This window comes from Rhinolophus hipposideros, assembly GCF_964194185.1.
Source record: "Rhinolophus hipposideros genome assembly, chromosome: 17".
Classification (NCBI taxonomy): domain Eukaryota; kingdom Metazoa; phylum Chordata; class Mammalia; order Chiroptera; family Rhinolophidae; genus Rhinolophus; species Rhinolophus hipposideros.
Genome location: NC_138063.1, coordinates 54,320,873 through 54,339,007, shown reverse-complemented (window position 1 = coordinate 54,339,007; position 18,135 = coordinate 54,320,873). Strand labels below are relative to the sequence as shown.

General features: G+C 36.4%; 1 protein-coding gene across 4 annotated transcripts; it reads right to left on the bottom strand.

The window, feature by feature from the left end:
* Positions 1-1,601: 1,601 nt before the first annotated feature.
* Positions 1,602-18,046, bottom strand: PSMG2 (proteasome assembly chaperone 2). 4 transcript variants are annotated; one of them, XM_081078078.1, is made up of 7 exons: positions 17,747-18,029; positions 14,641-14,812; positions 11,870-11,928; positions 8,632-8,750; positions 7,544-7,717; positions 2,893-3,013; positions 1,602-2,051 (listed from the first exon to the last, which is right to left on the bottom strand). In XM_081078078.1, exons 2-7 carry the CDS (start codon positions 14,747-14,749, stop codon positions 1,959-1,961), a joined length of 675 nt encoding a protein of 224 aa, XP_080934204.1. In that variant the 5' UTR covers positions 14,750-14,812; positions 17,747-18,029; the 3' UTR covers positions 1,602-1,958. The 4 variants fall into 4 exon arrangements, with proteins under 4 accessions (XP_080934204.1, XP_080934201.1, XP_080934203.1 ...); XM_081078075.1 differs by having other exon boundaries at positions 1,622-2,051; positions 17,854-18,046; XM_081078077.1 differs by having other exon boundaries at positions 1,622-2,051; positions 17,739-18,043.
* Positions 18,047-18,135: the final 89 nt, after the last annotated feature.

Here is an 18,135-nt window from a genome sequence, read left to right as displayed (position 1 = left end):
AGCGAATTTTTCTATTGTTATTGTATTCTTTAGTTTGTTTTTGTGTTTTTTTAAAGTGTCTCTTTGTTGATATTTTTTGTTCATGCATTGTTGTACTGATTTCATTTGTCTGAGCTCTCTTGTAGATCACTGTGCTTAAGATAATTAATTTGAATTCTTCATGATGTAATTCGTGGATCTACATCTATGGAATTCATGGAATTACATCTATGATGCAGTTCATAGATCTCCGTTTCCTTGGGATTAGCCTATGAAGATTTAACTGAGCTATGTTTCTGTCTCTTCTTGTGCTTTGTGATTGTTTTGCTGTTTTATGCATTTGATAAAACATCCATGTTTTCCAGTCTTCTTACAGGAAAGACCTTCACCAATCAGCTGAGCTAGAGATACTGGAGCCCCCTGAAGCCCTTTTTGCAGAATGCAGTTTCTTTGGCTTGTGTGGGTGTATTTCCCAGTTAGAGAAATCCGTAGGTTTCTTCTTCAGGAACTTGTAATCTCTTGCTCCCTGTAGTGTCTGTATGTGGCACTGCTGGTTCTCTGGTGCTGCAGTAGCAAGGTGCCACTCTTTCCTTTGTTCTCAGCGATTCCTAGGCATCCTAAGAATGCTGGATCCCCATCAGTACCAAGTCAGGTGAGACATATAACGGTCCTTCAGCAGAGCCCTGATAAGGTGAAATGCTGGATACACATTTCATTCTTCTTTCCCTCCTGATGGAGAAGCTGCAAGTTGGGTGCCTTCTCCTGTGAACAGCTGCCCCGGCCTCTATGGCACTGCAGGCTCTCTGGTGCTGCAGCAAGCCACTTCTGCTCTCCCTTGCTTTCAGTGGCCCCAGGACATCTAATGTATGCCAATTTCATTAGTGCTCAATCAACCAATCCCTCCAGCAGCCTTGGTCAATATATTATTGACAACTTGGTGTCTCTGTGGGGAATGAGAACTAGGACTTCCTAATCCACCATATGGTTGATGTCACACGTCCCCTCCCCCCCACCAGTATTTTAACCAAAAGGGAAACAGAAACAGGCTATAGAATCCAGAATGATTTATATGTAACAAAACATTTTCTGAGTACTATGGAGTAGGGTGTACCCCTTAATAAGTCATCGTTTTACAGATGAGAAAGCCAAGGCATGGATATAACATAGCCAAACATCAGATATATAAGATCACGTGCAAAAAGTGACTAGTATGGCACTCAAAAATGAAAAAAATTGTATTATTTCTTTCATACTAAACTTCTTTTGAGATGGGGAAATTATTCTGGATTATTGCATTCAGCCCAATGTAATCACAATGGTCTTTATAAGAGAAAGAAGGAGAGAGATTTCAAGATGCTATGCTGCTGGCTTTGAAGATGGGAGGAAGGGGCTATGAGCCAAAGAATATTGCAGCTTCTAGAAGCTGGAAAGGGGTAGGAAACAGATTCTCCTCTGGAGCCTCCAGAGGAAACACCAACCTGTCAACACTTTAACAGTGAGACGTATTTTTGGACTTCTGACTTCCAGAATTATAAGGTAATACATTTGTGTTGTTTTAAGTGACTAAGTTTGTGGTAATTTGTTACAGAAGAAATAAGAAATTAATACACGACTCTTGAGTTAAAAAAATCAAAAGAAATTTCACAAAATTACTTAGGAAATATTTTATTGTACAAAATTTACATTTGTTGCATATGATGAAAAGCATGGCAAAAGCCACCTTTTGTTAATCCATTTTTCTGAGATTTTCTGTGAAAAGATTTATTTTCTAATACATAGACAACACAAATTTTTATGTACTGTTTTCCCCGGAAAATAAGCCCTGGCATGATTTTTCAGGAAGACATCCCCTGACCATAAGCCCTAATGCGTCTTTTGGAGCAAACCTTAATATAAGACCCGGTGTTATTTTGGGGGAAATACGGTAGTTGTGTTAGCAATAAGTGTCTTGGGATATAAAATATAAAACAGAAAACAGATCAAAAAAGCGCAGGGGGAAGACCACTACCAAAGAGTAATCTCCAAGAACTTGGCATTTTCCATGGCAAGGCAGACGCTGTGGGATCTTCACCCTGTAAATGAAGAACAAAATATTTTAATCCTTCAACTTGACCACCAAATTGACCTTTAACATGAAAGTATTACAAAACTCTCCTCTAGTTTTTTTGTTTGTGTTGTTCCCTTTGGTTTTGACGCTTTTGGATGGGTTTTATTTTAAGGAAAAACAAAGTAATACATTTCTCTGTCTTTATGTCAACTTAAAATAAATTTCTTCAAGTTCCAAATCATAAAGATATGCCAGATAAGTTATGGATATAGTTCATTAAGTAAAATCGAATTAAAAAGGAATAGGGCTTTTTTTCTTTTTAAATCACTGCTGTGTGATTTATATCAATTTGTTCTTGGCAAAAGCACAAATTAAAAAGACAGTTAGTTACCTACCAGATAAAGCAGCTTATGGTACTTCTGCTATGCCTTAAAGCTCACTGATTTCCCTAGGCGTGATGCTCTTATTTCATAACAGACAGAAGTATTTTAACTATATGCATATTCAACAACTACTATTGCTCACATAGCAATACCTTCCTACAAACAAAATAAAATCTTGAATTCCAAAAAAATCTTGTTTATTCTTGTAAGAAGCTGTCTGGTCTAAATGCAACACAAACAATGAATGCAATGAAGTACTTAAGATTTTCTTCTTTTGGAAACTCAGCCTTAATGAAACACTGTAGACAATAGGGTCGTTCACTGCTCTCTTACCAAAGTTCAGTTAAACTAAATTTTATGTACAGATATGTTTATATTTAACATAAACTTTTACTTATTTGGTCTATTTATATAGTATATAAAATGCAAGTTTATGAATATATAATCAGAGAAATCAGAGGTTTGAGCTATAGGAAAACTTACACACGGTTTGATTATCTGAAGCCATTCATTAAGATACTCAACAAGACCTAATGCATCTGGGATATTGTCTCCTTCTGAAACAAATTTCAGCAGAATCACCATTGCGATTTCTTTAAGACAGCTACAACAAATTAAAAAAAAAAAATTAAGTATTCTTCTACTGTTTAGGCAAGGAGATGCCCCATGACAAGATCACGTATTTATCTCCATTTACTCCAGATAAATCCTTGTGTTTGTGGAGACAGGACTAGGAGCCATGTAACACCCACCCTGGGCAAATGCAAGTTTGTGCTTCACACACACCAAGGCTGCATGAAAAACCATGCCCTCTATCCTTGTCGGCAGGACATGAGATTTGTTCTGATCTACTCCTAAAACCGACTGTAGAAGACAGTGATTTTCAGAAGCACCATGGCAAAGAGACGGAAAGATAGTGTCATGTTATAATCTAAAGCAGTGAATGAAAACTGTGCAGTAAAGAGAAAAAATTACTATTACTTCTTACGTGTTCCATTTATTAAGTGATTATGTGCTAAGCAATGTCTGCCTATTTTACAATTCAATGCACACAACAATCCTTGAGGAAGTTATAATTATCTCCATTTCAAAAAGAAATCAGTTTGGAATCATGGGAACAAGGATAGAATACCTGTATTCAAATTCTAGCTCTGCCACTTACCAGATATGATGGGCAAATTACTTAGGGCTTTCGTGTTCCATATCAGTAAAAGAGGGATAACAATAGGACCTATCTCATAGGTTTTGTGAGGTTTAAAGGAGGTAACAAAGGCAAAAGGCTTAAAACAGTGCCCCACACAACGCCCATAATTAATGTGTTAGCTATGAGGTAACTGAAATTTAAATGGAAATATAGTTAACATGTTCAAAGTTCTATATTTAGGAAGTGGTAGAGGTGGGACTTGAATCTAAGTCTTTCTGACTCCAAAGCAGTCTCCTGTTATGCTATAGATGCCTCAAATTAGTGATGAGATAGAGATATACCAATGCAAAAAAGCTTCCTGTTTGCCAACAAAAGAAAAAATCATTTCTAGCACCCTAAAACCAAGAACTATGAAAAATGCCAGAGAAAGCTGGAATGATATGTAAGTATGGCCAGAGATGGACAAGTTGGATTGGGAAAAAATGTTAAAATGCCTGTTACCATTTCTGACAGAGAAGGCTTGAATGTTTTCAGGGGAAAAAAAAGCAGGAGCATAAATAATTGCAAGTAACAAGGAAAGGTTCAACTTTTACAAAGAATTAAAGCTTATTGGGGTCCTAGACCATGAGTGCTAGACCCTATAGTGGTTGAAGTGCAGGATTTGGGGCAAGGTGCTTGTGATCGAATCCTGGCTCTTCCACTTACTACCCAGATGGCTTTTGGCAGTTATTTAACCTTTTTAATAAAGTGGTTAATATCACTACATACCTATATGGTTATTGTGAGAATTAAATGGCACATAATTTGCTATTACCTCGACTACTACTTATATTACTATTACTATTTTCATGACTTCTTCAGGTCATGCAGAAGTCATAATGTAGATTTCAGAGCAAGTAAATCATTCTATTTTGCAAAACTAAATTTATACTCCTGGCATTTATTATTATGTAAGGTAACAGATTTATTGTTTGAGTTTGAGCAATGGTAATGGGGACATATTTTTTCTAGGGTTAGCTCTGACCAACTCTCTAAAGGCACTGCTGAGGGCACCAGAGGGATGTCCCTCATCCATCTCTCTTCATGGGAGAGCAGTGTAGATTATATGAGTTTGAGAAGCAGCAGAAGCCACCCTCTAAAAAGCTCCCCTCCCCCTTTCCATAACTAGCTGTTGTTTTTCATTAATTTATCCAGCACATCAATTCCCAGCAAGGAGGAAGAGTCAGGGGTAATTAAAACATACAGCAAGATGTATTGGTTAGCCCTGAACTTAGCCTCAGGTCTTACAAAACAGGAGGCTAAGGGACAAGGAGGTAGAAACAGGGATACTGTAAATGTCTAAAAATCTGATGGCAGACAGTACATGGACATATAAATCAATTTATGAAAAGGTCTAAAAGGAAAAAAAAGATCTCTTTCTAGTTTCTACCTTTACTTTCACTTGCCTTTGAAATGTCATGATTCCTAAAGACTAATCAAGAGTGATTACAGAAGATTTAAAAGACAAATGCATAAATATAATTATAAATCTATGTTACTGGGCACACAATGTATAAAGATGTAATTTGTGACAACAACATATAATGAGTGGGGGGAACAGTATGCATGCAATTGAAGTTGTTAGTATCAATTTAAATTAGATTGTTCTAACTTTAGGATGTTATATGGAATCATCATAGTAATCACAAAGCAAGTATCTACAGAATATACACCAAAAGAAATGTGAAGAGAATTAAAACATGTCACTACAAAAAAATCAACTAAGCACAGAAGGCAGTAGTAATGGAAGAAATAAAGAATAAAAAAGCAATACGACATATAGAAAACAAATAGAAAAAGGACATAAGTCCTTATCAGTAATTACTTTTAATGAAAATGGATTAAACTCTCCAATCAAAAGATAGAGACTGGCATAATGGATAAAAACACATGATCCAACTACATGCTTTCTATAAGAGAGTCACTTAAGATCTAAGGACACACAGTTTGAAAGTGAAAAAGATCTTCCATGCAAATAGTAACCATAAGAGAGCAGGATGACTAATGTTAGACAAAATAGACTTCCAGTCAAACTGTTCGAAGAGACAAAAAAAGGCCATTATATATTGATAAAAGGGTCAATTCATTGACAAGACACAACAAATATAGACATATATGCACAAAACAAGAACCCCAAAATACAAGATCAGACAATTAAGTTTGCAAACTCATCCTAGAAAAAGTGCTACATACCTCATTGCTGAGCATTACTACGGTCACCTTTGAAGTACTCCCCTTGGGGAGCTATGCACCAATGCCAGCGCCCAGTCTACCCTTCAAAGCAATTTGGGAACTCTCTTTCTGGAATGGCCATCAGAGCTGTCGTCGTATTACCCTGATGTCCTGAATGTCATCAAAATGTCTTCCTTTCAATATTTCCTTTATCTTCGGGCAAAGAAAGAAGTCACTGGGGGCTAAATCAGGTAAGAAGGGAGGGTGTTCCAATACAGTTGTTTGTTTACTGGTTAAAAACTCCCTCACAGGCAGTGTCGTGTGAACTGGTGCATTGTTGTGATACAAAAGCAATGAACTGCTGGTAAAAAGTCAGATCTAACTTTTTCACACAGCCTTTTCAGCACTTCCAAATAGTAAACTCTGGTTAACTGTTTGCCCAGTTCGTACAAATTCATAATGAATAATTGCTCTGATATCAAAAAAAGGTTACCAACATCGGTGCAATAAGTTCGCGAACTTAATTGTCAAAACTTGTATATGAAGCAAACATTAACAGAACTGAGGGGAGAAATACAATGCTATAATAATAGTTGAAGACTTTGATACCTCACATTCAATAATGAATAGAAAAAATAGAAGATTGATAAGGAAACAGAAGACTTGAACAACACTATACATCAATTTGACCTAACAGACACATATAGAACACTCTACCCAAGAAAGGCAGAACACACATTTTTCTCAAGTGCACATGGAACATTCTCCAGAATAGACCATTTGTTAAGGAACAAAACAAGAATTGAGAAATTTAAAGGACTGAACTCATACAAAGTGTCTTTTCAATCACAATTGAATGACACTAGAAATCCTACAACAGGAGGAAAACTAGAAATTCACAAATACGTGGAAATCAAACAACACATTCTCAAACAATCAAGGGGTCAAAGAAGAATTCACAAGGGAAATTACAAAATACTTAGCGATGAATGAAAATGAAAATACAGTATACTAAACTTAAGGGATAGAGCTAAAGCAGTGCTAAGAGGGAAATTTATAGCCATAAAGGTCTATATTGAAAAAGAAGAAATTCCTCAAATCAATAACCTAATTTTCCATTTTAGAAACTTGAAAAAGAAGAGCAAACTAAACCCAAAGCTAGCAGAAAGAAGAAAATAATAAAGATTAATTAGAGTGGAGGTAAATAAAACAAAGAACAGAAAAACAACAGAGAAAATCAATAAAACCAAAAGCTGGTTATTTGAAAAGATCAACAAAATTGACAGATGTTTAGCTGGACTCAGTAAGAATGAAAGACAGAAATCAGAAATGAAAGTGAAGACATCACTATTGATTTTACAGAAATAAAATAGGAGATATTATTTAATGAGTAGATTTTATATTTAAAATGATGACAGTGTTTAGAAAGTGGTGATGGGTACACAACACTGTGAATGTATTTAGTACCACTCAATTGTACACTTGGTTAATTCAATGTTACGTATATATTACCACAATTAAAACAAAAAAAAGATTGTAGGGGTTGCATAAAACAAGTATCAGGATGCCAAACATGCCACACATAATAAAGCATTAAATACGGCTTTTCAGGAACCTATTCTCCTATAACCAAATTTCACTTTTTCCCCGGAATGTAATACAGTTCCTGTTTTATAAATATGTTTTCAAAGTTCCAGTAAGTAATCCAACACTGTCTCAATTATCTTACTTCTATTTTTAAATAATGTGGGGAACAAATGAACAAAGAGACAAACTCACCCTTCATCATAGAGTGTTTTTGTGATGCCTCCTCCAGGAATTCGGATACAAAACTCAGAATCGCTTATTTCAGGAATGCATTGGCTTTTTTCCATCTCTTCCCAGTTAAGGCTCTTTATTTTATTTTGAATACTTTTTTGCACGGAAGGTGTAAGTAGGTACCTGAAGGGAGTACTAAAAACAATCACATAATTAACTTTCTTAAAACTCACAAATATGAACATTAAGGCAAACAGTTATTAAAGCAAAAAGTATCTTGTTCCGATATATTCTGTTGTACAAACAAAACGCGAGTTTCAGGAGTCTATGGAAGAATAATGTAAAAAATGTTGTCTAACTTGCTATTTACATACTTAGGAGAGAGGATAAAGAGATAGTAAAACTTAAACTGAGGCAAGGTCATCATAAAAATAAATCTATTTCCCACAGCTATGCTCCCTTCTGGCCATAGGCCTATTGTGAGAGTCCTAGAATTGTAATGTCTTATTGTGAGATTCCTAGAAATTAGCTCCAGTTTTGAAAGGTTATTCTTGGATGGTATTTTTCATCATGATTTTATAAGTACATAAATGATAATGCAATAAAACAGATTGTATTTCTATCTCTTGCATACTTTATCTTATTTTTAAGAATTCAGTCTGACATGCCTGGGAGCTATACTTAAAAGACACCGGATTTCTCCAAATGGTTGAATATATGGAAATAAATAGAAGTATCAATTCAATCTTTTAAAAGTTATCAACCAATAAATCTTAGGTAAATCTTTCTCCGTTCTCTTAATCAGCTGAGCTTTGTGACATTGCCATGCACATGATACCAAACAATCAAAGCACAGTTACAGAACCATTTCTATCTTTACACCAAAGCCTTCCTTGTGCCCTAACCATAGAACTAAAAGGATCTACCTAACTGTGCTATCTTCCTATTTCTTGACTTTCTTTTGCCCTCTTCTTTATAAATTCAGGGGAGGAGAAGGATATACATGGCTTTTAAAACTTATTTTAACTTTTTAATAGATACTACTGCCTAAATCATCATACTACTGCCTAAATCATAACAAAACTAATTTTTCAAAGGCAAAAACATACCTGCGAAGCTGTAGATCATTACGGTGATAGGAATGACTGCTTGAAAGAATAACAACTTTGGCACAGTTACTACTTTTCACCCAGGAAAGCAGTTTTTCACAGAATGGCTTTGATTTATACTTTGTATACATTGAAAGAATAAAAAGAAAATCTAAAAGTTAGATCTTAGAGTATAATAAGAGTATTCTATGTAATAATCAACTTTATGTGATAATATATAACTTACATAGTCTAAAGTTAGAATTATTTTTAGATCCACTTACTAGTAGTCTTTAAATTGAAGGTGAAGAGTAAAGAGCAATGAATTATCTATTATGTCTTTACAATCAAGAAATAAATTAATGGTGAGGAATCTAGAGTTTTAAAAAATTCTACTCTGACTGAGAAAGGAAAATTTCCTAGTTCTCAAGTAATCTGTTGTTACTTAGAAATAAACAAACAAAAAAGGTCAGAAGAAAACCAAAAACAAACAAAAATACTACTATATAGCCACCTGTGAGATGTTCTTGCCAGAAATTTCTGACGTGAATCTGATCATAAGGAAACAATTATGTGAATCCAGAATGCCAAACAGCTGGCCCTGCTTTCTCAAAGGAGTCAATATTATGAAGACCAGAAAGAAGACGAGGGCCAATTTTACATTGAAGGATACCAACCCAAAAGATGTAACAGCCAAGTGCAACGTGTGGACTTTGAATGGATCCAGAATTTAAGGATATTCTGAAGACAACTGGGGATATCTGAATACGTTGGATGATACTACTAAATAATTCATTAAATGCTGATTTTCTTAGGTGTGGTAATGGTGTTGTGGTTGTGAAGAATAATGGTCTTGTTCTTGAAAGATGTGCTGAAGTATATAGGGGTGAAATATGTCGCTAGCCTACTTTTGGATTGTTTGGCAGAACAAAACTGCATACACACACTCAGAAAGAAAGAAGCACATACGGCAAGATGCTGACGGTAGATTAATCTGAAATGTAGGTTATACAATTTTGGGGGGAAAACTCACTATATGGAAATTCTTTTCACAGACTGTTAATATAATACTTGATAAAATTTAAAATGCAGATAAAAAATGGCTAACTTTTAAAAATAGAAGGGCAGCATGGTATTATGGTTAAGAGAGGCAGACTCTGGAGTCAGGTTGCCTGGTCTAGAATGCTGGCTCCACCTCCTACAGACCATATGTCTCAGACATATTGCTTAACCTTTGAGTGTTTCAGTTTTCTCATTTGTACGATGAGGATAATGTTAGTACCTGACTCACAGGATTACTGTGAAGGCTGAGTAAGGTACATAAAGTACTTAGAACAATAATGGTCCAAAGAAGCAATAATCAATAAATGTTTGCTACTTTGAAGTAATGTGTTTTTTTGTTTGTTTGTTTTTTGTTTTTTAAGGAGGGCACAGCTCACAGTGGCCCATATGGGCATCGAACTGGCAACCTTGGTGTTATTAGCATCATGCTCTAACCAACTGAACTAACAGGTCAACCAAATGTTTGCTACTTTTAAATCACTATTTCTATCTACCAAAAATTTCATTTAGAAGTGTTTGAACTGTCTAGCTTAATTCTTGAATTTAAAACTGATACTAGTGTGAAGAAAGAAGTACCAAAAAGCCACATGGCACAATGTAAAAATGTTACAACTCTTACTGCAAAACTTTGGGTATCATATTGTTAACTAAAGAAAGTAAAGAGTGATTCTAATATAAATATTAAAATAATCACGACACTATTCACGATAGCCTCAAACTGTAAAAAAAATCAAAGTTCTATCAACAGTACAATGAATAAGTGATCGTTTATTTATACAACAGAATCCCATACAGAGGTGAGAATAAACAAACTGCCTCTTCTTAAATAAACCTCACAAATAGGCTGCTGAATAAAGGAAGCTAGACATAAAGAAGTACATACCATAAGAGTTCATTCATATAATATAATGACTGGGATGGAGAATGGGAGAGGGCCTCTGGAATGCTGATAAATTTCTGACCTTCTGAACAGCTGGTACCTTAATCCACTCAACAAACATTTATTGAGAGCTCCTCTACATGCAAAGCTCTATTCTAAAAGCTAGGGATAGAAGAGTGAACGGCACATCACCATTTCTCTCAGGAAACTTACTTTCCTTTAGAAGTAGATACTAAATCATAGTAAATATGACATGCCAGGAAGTAATGATGAGTTGTGAAGAAAACTAGCACAGGATAAGATGGTAGAAAGGATGGTCAGAGAAGGCCCTTCTGCTGAGGTAACATTTAAGCAAAGACTATACAAGAAGAGAGCCATTTAGGTATCACGGGGAAAAGTATTCCAGGCAAAGAAATTAGTGTAAAAACCCTGAGACAGGAATGAGCTGACTCTGAACAACACAGGGAGGTCAGTGTGGCTGAAGCATGGTGAGCAAAATGGGGAATAGGCAATGAACACACAGAACTGGCTAGAGGTTAGATTAGAGAGAGCAGCTATCCAACAAAATTCTGCAATAATGGAAGTGTTCTTTATGGCAAGTGCTTGCCATATGTAGCTATAGAAAACTTGACATGTGGCTAGAATGATGGAGGAACTAAATTTTTAACTGTAGCTTTAATTAAGAAATCAAAATTTAAATAGTGACGTGTGGCTAGTGGCTACCGTATCAGTGCAGGTGGTAGAGCCTAAGCCACGGTAAAGGCTGTGAATTCACTGAGTGAGATGGGAAGCCATTGGAGGGTTTTGAAGAGAGAACTGATGTAATCTGATTTAGGTTTCAAGTATTACTGGTAGTGCTGTTTGCAAACAGACTATCAGGTGTGGGGAGTGGGCGGTGCAAGAGTAGAATTGGGCATGAGATGACAGTGGTGCAGTGGTAGAGGAAAGAAGTTAGACGCAGAATATATTTTGACGTATACATAATTTATATGTAGATGCTACTGGTCGAAATGTAATACAAATGGAATAAACCTATAATATTCACATTTCTTAAAATTTCTCAGCAATGCTAACTGAATTGGGCATATATAAGACCCAAGTTCTATGTCCCAATTTCTTTCAACATAATCATGAAATAATGGTAGCACCTTTGAGATTTTATGAGATTATTTCACTATTGAATCAGACTTTTCTTAATGGTACATACAGTAAAAAGAGCAGAAATGATTTTTGAATCTTAACTCTTAATGATACTTAGTTATTTTCTCATTATATTTTACTTTCATAAACTTAAAAAGGCAAATATAACATACTAACCTTAATAAAAACGGATCTTAACTGAAGAGCCACTAGCTTCTTTGAAGGCAGTGAATATACTGCAAAGACAAAATGAAATAAAATAGTTAAAATGGAGTTATAAAAATAAAATTAACATAAAAATTAAAATTGAATTATAAGAACTTTGTGTCTAAATATTTTCAATAATTAAAATATAGAACACATGCACTATATCATTTGGTTAAAATAAAACATTTGAAAAGTACATTGTACTTGTGGGCTTTATTCTACATAATATATTAATTTATGGAAAGTTAACTGTAAGAAAATACCAAAAAATATTTTTTTCCCTTGATTATAATCCATGAAGTATTCTCCTGGAAATGTCTGGCATTATGACAAATAAAATCATTCTTAAGCATGTTTTTGGTTTCTGATATTCTTCCCCCTTCTCTCTAGAGAACAACACTCATTGGGGTAAACAGATGAAGAAAATGCTGGACAGAATGTTAGCCATATAATACAATCCCTGGAAGTAGGTACATTTGTGTTCTTCAGTAGTTTTTCAAAGACCTAAAATAAGACGCGAAAGTTTTGTGAGTCAGTGTGTGTGCATTTTTTCTGGGAAAAGGAACCATAACTTCCATCAGATTCTATGGGGGGCCCACTTTACTAGATGCTTAAGATGGCCCTACTTCACCTCCAAGAATGTGAAGCTCTGATATAAACAAAGGACAAAACAAAACAATCTCTGAGGACATATGATTCAGGCCACTGTACTAAAGGGTAAACTTTTAGTTACTATGAACAGATTACCAATAACCCTAGACTTGGGCAAATCCTTTGGTGGATCATGAGTCTCCTGCTATAAATATTTTGGGGGTTGTCTTCTTAGAGTGGTGTGGTGTGGTGCGATTGGGGGCTATGCTGTATCAAGTGTAGTAACCACCAGCCATGTTCAGGGCAAAGGAGGCTAGAACAGGAAGTTTAGGAATTAGGGAAAAGGGACTAAGGCATTGGCCACTCAGGACTCTAATCTATCTCTGACATAAAGTATAACGCAAGACCTATAGTATAATGCAAGAAGAGAATATCTGTGTAGGGAGAGAACAAGCTAAGCTTTAAAATGTAAGACATGCTACCTTCTATAATAGCAATACTCGTGTTCTCCATCAGTATATCATGCAATTCTTTTTTGTTGTCAATATCCTGTTTTCCAATACTTTTTTTCTTCTGATGCTTTATGAAAGCAACATTACCTTTCATGTATTCTTGCCAAAAATATTTAGCTTTTATCTAATCAGGTCTTTAGACCTAACTCCAGTTACAGAAAATACAGAGATTAGAGAAACAAGCCAAATGACACATCAGACATATGTAGAAGGTGGGACATTCTATAGGACAGTGGGTTCAGTTTTTTCTTTAACAAATCAGTTTTATGAAGGGAGAAAAAGAAAGAGACTACTCTAGAGTAAAAGAGATTACAAAGGCACAACAATCAGATGTACTATGGGTCCTGGTTTGGACAAACTAACTTTAAAGGACATTTTGGGGTAAATTGGGCCAATGTGAATATGGACAGGGTATAGAAAGTTAGAAACTGCTACTGCTAATATTGTGAAATGTGATATTTTAGCTATGTAAGAAAATGTTCTTAAATGATAAGTGATACATACTTACACATTTGGAGGTGGAGTGTCATGATATCTACAATTTATTTAAAAATATCTCATCTTAAAAAAGAATAAAGTGGATTAAAGAACTATACCAAATGATCTGCTGTCAGTTTGTGTTAGTGGAAAGCCACCGGGTCTTCCACTAGAGTGAAGCTGCATTAGCAGGTGGCATGGTGCTTAAGAATCTCAAAGGCCAGAGTGCCTTGATTAGAAGTTCAGTTACACCAATTATTAATCATGTGACCTTAACTTCTCTGTGCAATGGTTTCCTAAAACTACCTATGGAGTATTTGTGAGGATTAAATGAGTTAGTACATGTAAATACACATAGTATTCAGCTTATATGTAATAATAAATGGCAATTGTTATCATTAGTTGAAATATATAAATTCTAGTTCTAATATTTTTAGTCCTTTATCCTTTAAGGCAATAATTGAAATTCCATCTTTTACTAATAAAGCCATCTTTCCTGCAGAAATTTTATTATTTCTTGAAAGCGTATTTCATTATCACAAGCTAACAACATGGTTAATAAGACAGACAAAAAACAAAATACTTCTTTGTCTTTCAATCCACCAATGAATAGTTTTTCACCCTCCTCTATCATCTGCATGAATGGTTTTTCATGCTCCTCTATCACCTCTGGCTATGACCTTAAAATGGTGAAAGAAGACGAAGAGGCCAACAGAGGAGTTGGCCATCAAACAAAGCAACTAGCTCCTGGGCTTCATGAGCAACAGCTTTCCCCTTACTCAGCAATTCCACGTTATAAATAAACAGTAATCAGTGCAATATAAAATGTGTTCCAATTAATCAAGCCTGATAGTCCAATGAGAATTATGGAGATTTATGGCATGGGAAAAGCCTACACTACAGCTTTAGGCAACTCAATCTCTCCAAGCACTACTGATACTAGAGTATCATGGATTCCATAATAATGTGAGAGGATGACTGAAGCTTAGATGAGGTAGCACAAAACACATAGGACTGAGCTCAGTGAAATTCTCTTTTCCCCTTCCCTGGTATTAGTGATGCTTACACATGTTTGCCACAAAACAGTATCTGCAGAGTCTATGTCTAATTTAAAACAACTCTACTTCGTAGTAGAATACAATATACTGAAGTCATACATACCTTCAGCATTTATACTGAGTTCTGTTGAATTTTCTTCTGACGTTGCATATGGATTGTTTCCAACCATTGGCACAAGACAATCAGTATAGAAGTAACCAATCTTACACATATTCAGTGTAGAAATAATCAGATCTATTGCAAGTTGGCCAACATTTCCAACGGATACTGCTGGCTGAAATCATTTAAAAAAGTGTTTATGAAGGCATCGGCATTAGCAGAACTTTGAAGTTTGGACAGAAGACAAAAATCACAGCACTAGCATTGAATGTTATGTTCAGGTGCACCATAGCTACCCTGTTTTCCCGAAAATAAGACCTAGCCGGACAATCAGCTCTAATGCGTCTTTTAGAGCAAAAATTAATACAGTAGTACCTCGGTTTTCAAACACTGACTAACATTTTGGTTTATGAACGCCGTAAACCCAGAAGTAAATGCTTCAGTTTTTGAACACGCCTTGAAAGTCAAACATGTCACGTGGCTTCCGCTGAGTGCAAGATCCTGAGGCCTAGCTGTCGGCTGTTTTCGAACGTTTCAGAACTGGAACGGTCTTCCGGAATGGATTACGTTCAAAAACCGAGGTACCACTGTATAAGATCTGGTATCTCATATCATATCATATCGTATCATATCATATCTGGTCTTATAGTAAAATAAGACCAGGTTTTTTATATCAGTTTTTGCTCCAAAAGATACGTTAGAGCTGATTGTCCGGCTAGGTCTTATTTTCAGGGAAACACAGTGCATTTTGACTCTTCTGTAGTTGCAAGTGAGGTACCAGCAGGGACCTCCTCCACCTCTGAGACTACAGATTTAACACTTATTGAACACCCACTATATGTCAATCATTGCTCTAGGCACTGGGAATGCAGTAAAACAAATCACAAGTTCCTGCCTTTGTAAAGCTTCCATTCTACGGAGAGAGTAGTTTACCTGTAGTAAACAAACAAAAAACCCAGTAAAATATAGTGTCAAGTGCAGTGGAGAAAAATTAAAGGACTGTGAGTGTGTGTGTATATGTTTGGCTGCAATTTTAAACAGGGTGGTCAAGAAAAGAATCGCTGCAGCGGACAAGTAACTATAGACCTGAAAGAGGTAAGGGAGGAAGCCACACCAGCCCGGGGAAAGGATATTTCAGCATTGGGAAAGTAAGTGTAAAGGCAGTGAGGTATGAACAAAAGTGATGTTGGGGCCTCTTTCTGTTTGCTTTATTAGCGCCTAAGGTTGGAGTGAGCTTATTTTCACACTAAACACACCACACACACCCATGACTTCAAATAGTCCAACAGCTAAATCTGTAGCTACAGCCTGGAATACTTATCTAAACTCCAGAGCCTAATGTGTATCTCCACATGATTATGTCACAGGTAACTCACATCCAACATGTACAAAACTAAACTTTTACCCAAAATTGTCCTCATATTTTGTATTTCAGAAAAGAGAAACAATTATTGAGCCAATTACCTAAACCTAAACCAGGACACTTCTTCCTTTTCCTTTACCAACCATACCAAACGCACATCTAAATTTTATTGATTCTATTTTTTTTTCTGGCCTTTGCATACTTTTCTGCGTCCTTCAGAGTGGTCTCCCACTTCTCATTGCTGTCATCGATTGCTGGTTATTCACTGTAATCCCCTTTCCCTTCTCAAAGATTTTGCTACTTTCGTTAGATCCTCACTTTCCTGTATCATCTATCTTTTCCTCACTACTGGATTCTTCCCATCAGCATATACATATACTCGAATATCTTTCCTTCTAAAAAACCATCTCTTGATCCCACATACTCCCCTAGCTACCACCTCACTTCCAGGTGTCCTTCCATAGCCAAAATTCCCCACGGTTGTCCACTAAAACATAAGCAGGAACTTTATCTCTGAATTAATGAACAAATATATACATATACACGTCTCCACCTCTTCCCCATTTATTCAACCCACTTTAATATGCTTCCCTCTTCACTGTTCCATTGACAACTTTTTTAAGGTTACCACCAATAATCTTTTAGACATTACTTTCTCTATGAAGCTTTTCTTTTTCATTTTTTTCTCCAGGTAGCTCCTGCAAAGATACTTTTTCCATTTTGAGATTAATAAATATTTTTCAGGGAGATACTGTGAAATTATGGAAAATTCCTTTCCTCAAACACTACCGCACACTAATTTTGGCATTCGTTGATATTTCATGCATTACAATGAAAATGGACCAAAAGTCATTTTTCTGTCACCACCATTCTTTTTTGACATATAACACTATACCAGTTTTAGATACATAACATGATATGTGTATATACTGTGAAATGATTACCACAATAAGATCAGTTAACATCCATCACCACAATTTCTTATTGTGATAAAAACTTTTAATATCTACTCTCTTAGCAAACTGAAGGTTTGTACCTTTTGACTACTTCACCCATTTCAGCCAACCATCCTAATACTCTACCCCTCCAACTGTTCTCTGTAAGCTATGAGTTTGGTTTCTTTTTTCTTTTTCTTTCTTTTTTTTTTTTTTAGATTCCACATATGAAGTTTTTAACAGGTCCATGTGTCCCTCCCCCAATAAATCCTAAGGCCTTTCAGTATCTTTTTAAAACTTCTATCCTAGCATTTATTGCCTTTATTGATTTACGTGTTTCCAATTAGACTGTAAACTCTTTGAGGACATGGGCCTAGTGTTATTCTAATATTGTCACATCATAAGAGTGTTTATTGAAACAATGAATTAATATGGACAATTTTAAGAGCGATAGAACCATGTGTTAGCTACTGGCAAAAGTTGCCTTGTTACTTTATTGTAATGTTCTGGTTAATGACTGACTTGCTAGCTTAAGAATGACGCTAAAACTAATTGAAAAAAGATTTTCTAGGACAAAAAGCAAAGAGAACGTCCCGCACCACATATGTACAACGTATCAACACATTACGGTAACATCAAACACATTACGTTGTACAGTCAACAAAGACCACAAACTGGAGACTTAGATACAAGGTTTGGTGATAGCGCCAACAAAGGTTCTATTTGGGGACCGCCGCCTCCAGCGACAACCTCTCTACATTTTCGGCGCAGGCTCAAAACCCGAAATAGAAACAAGTACTCGCTTTCTCACAGGGCCCGACGAAACATCTCCAGTTGGGGTGGCGGTACCGCAGGCGCCTCCCGAGAGGTAGCAGCCCCAAGGCAGGCCGTGAAGAGTTCGCGAAATCGGAGACTCACCATCAGGAGGGTGCAACCCGCGAGATCAGGGACCGACTCTCCGTAGGGAACAAACATGGTCGCACGGCAGTGGGAAGAAGGAGATGAGTGGCGGCCTGGGAAGAACCGGGGCGGCGGGACAGCGAGAACCTCGAGCTCGCAAGGTCTGCACGCTCCAGCCCGCTCCAGCCCCGCGCGACCCGGGCGGGGCGGGGCCAGGCGGACGGGGTCCTTCGAGTCCCTCGGCGCGAGGTCCTGAGAGGCCCGTCCACGTATCTGCCGCTCCAGAAAACAGGAAGGGAC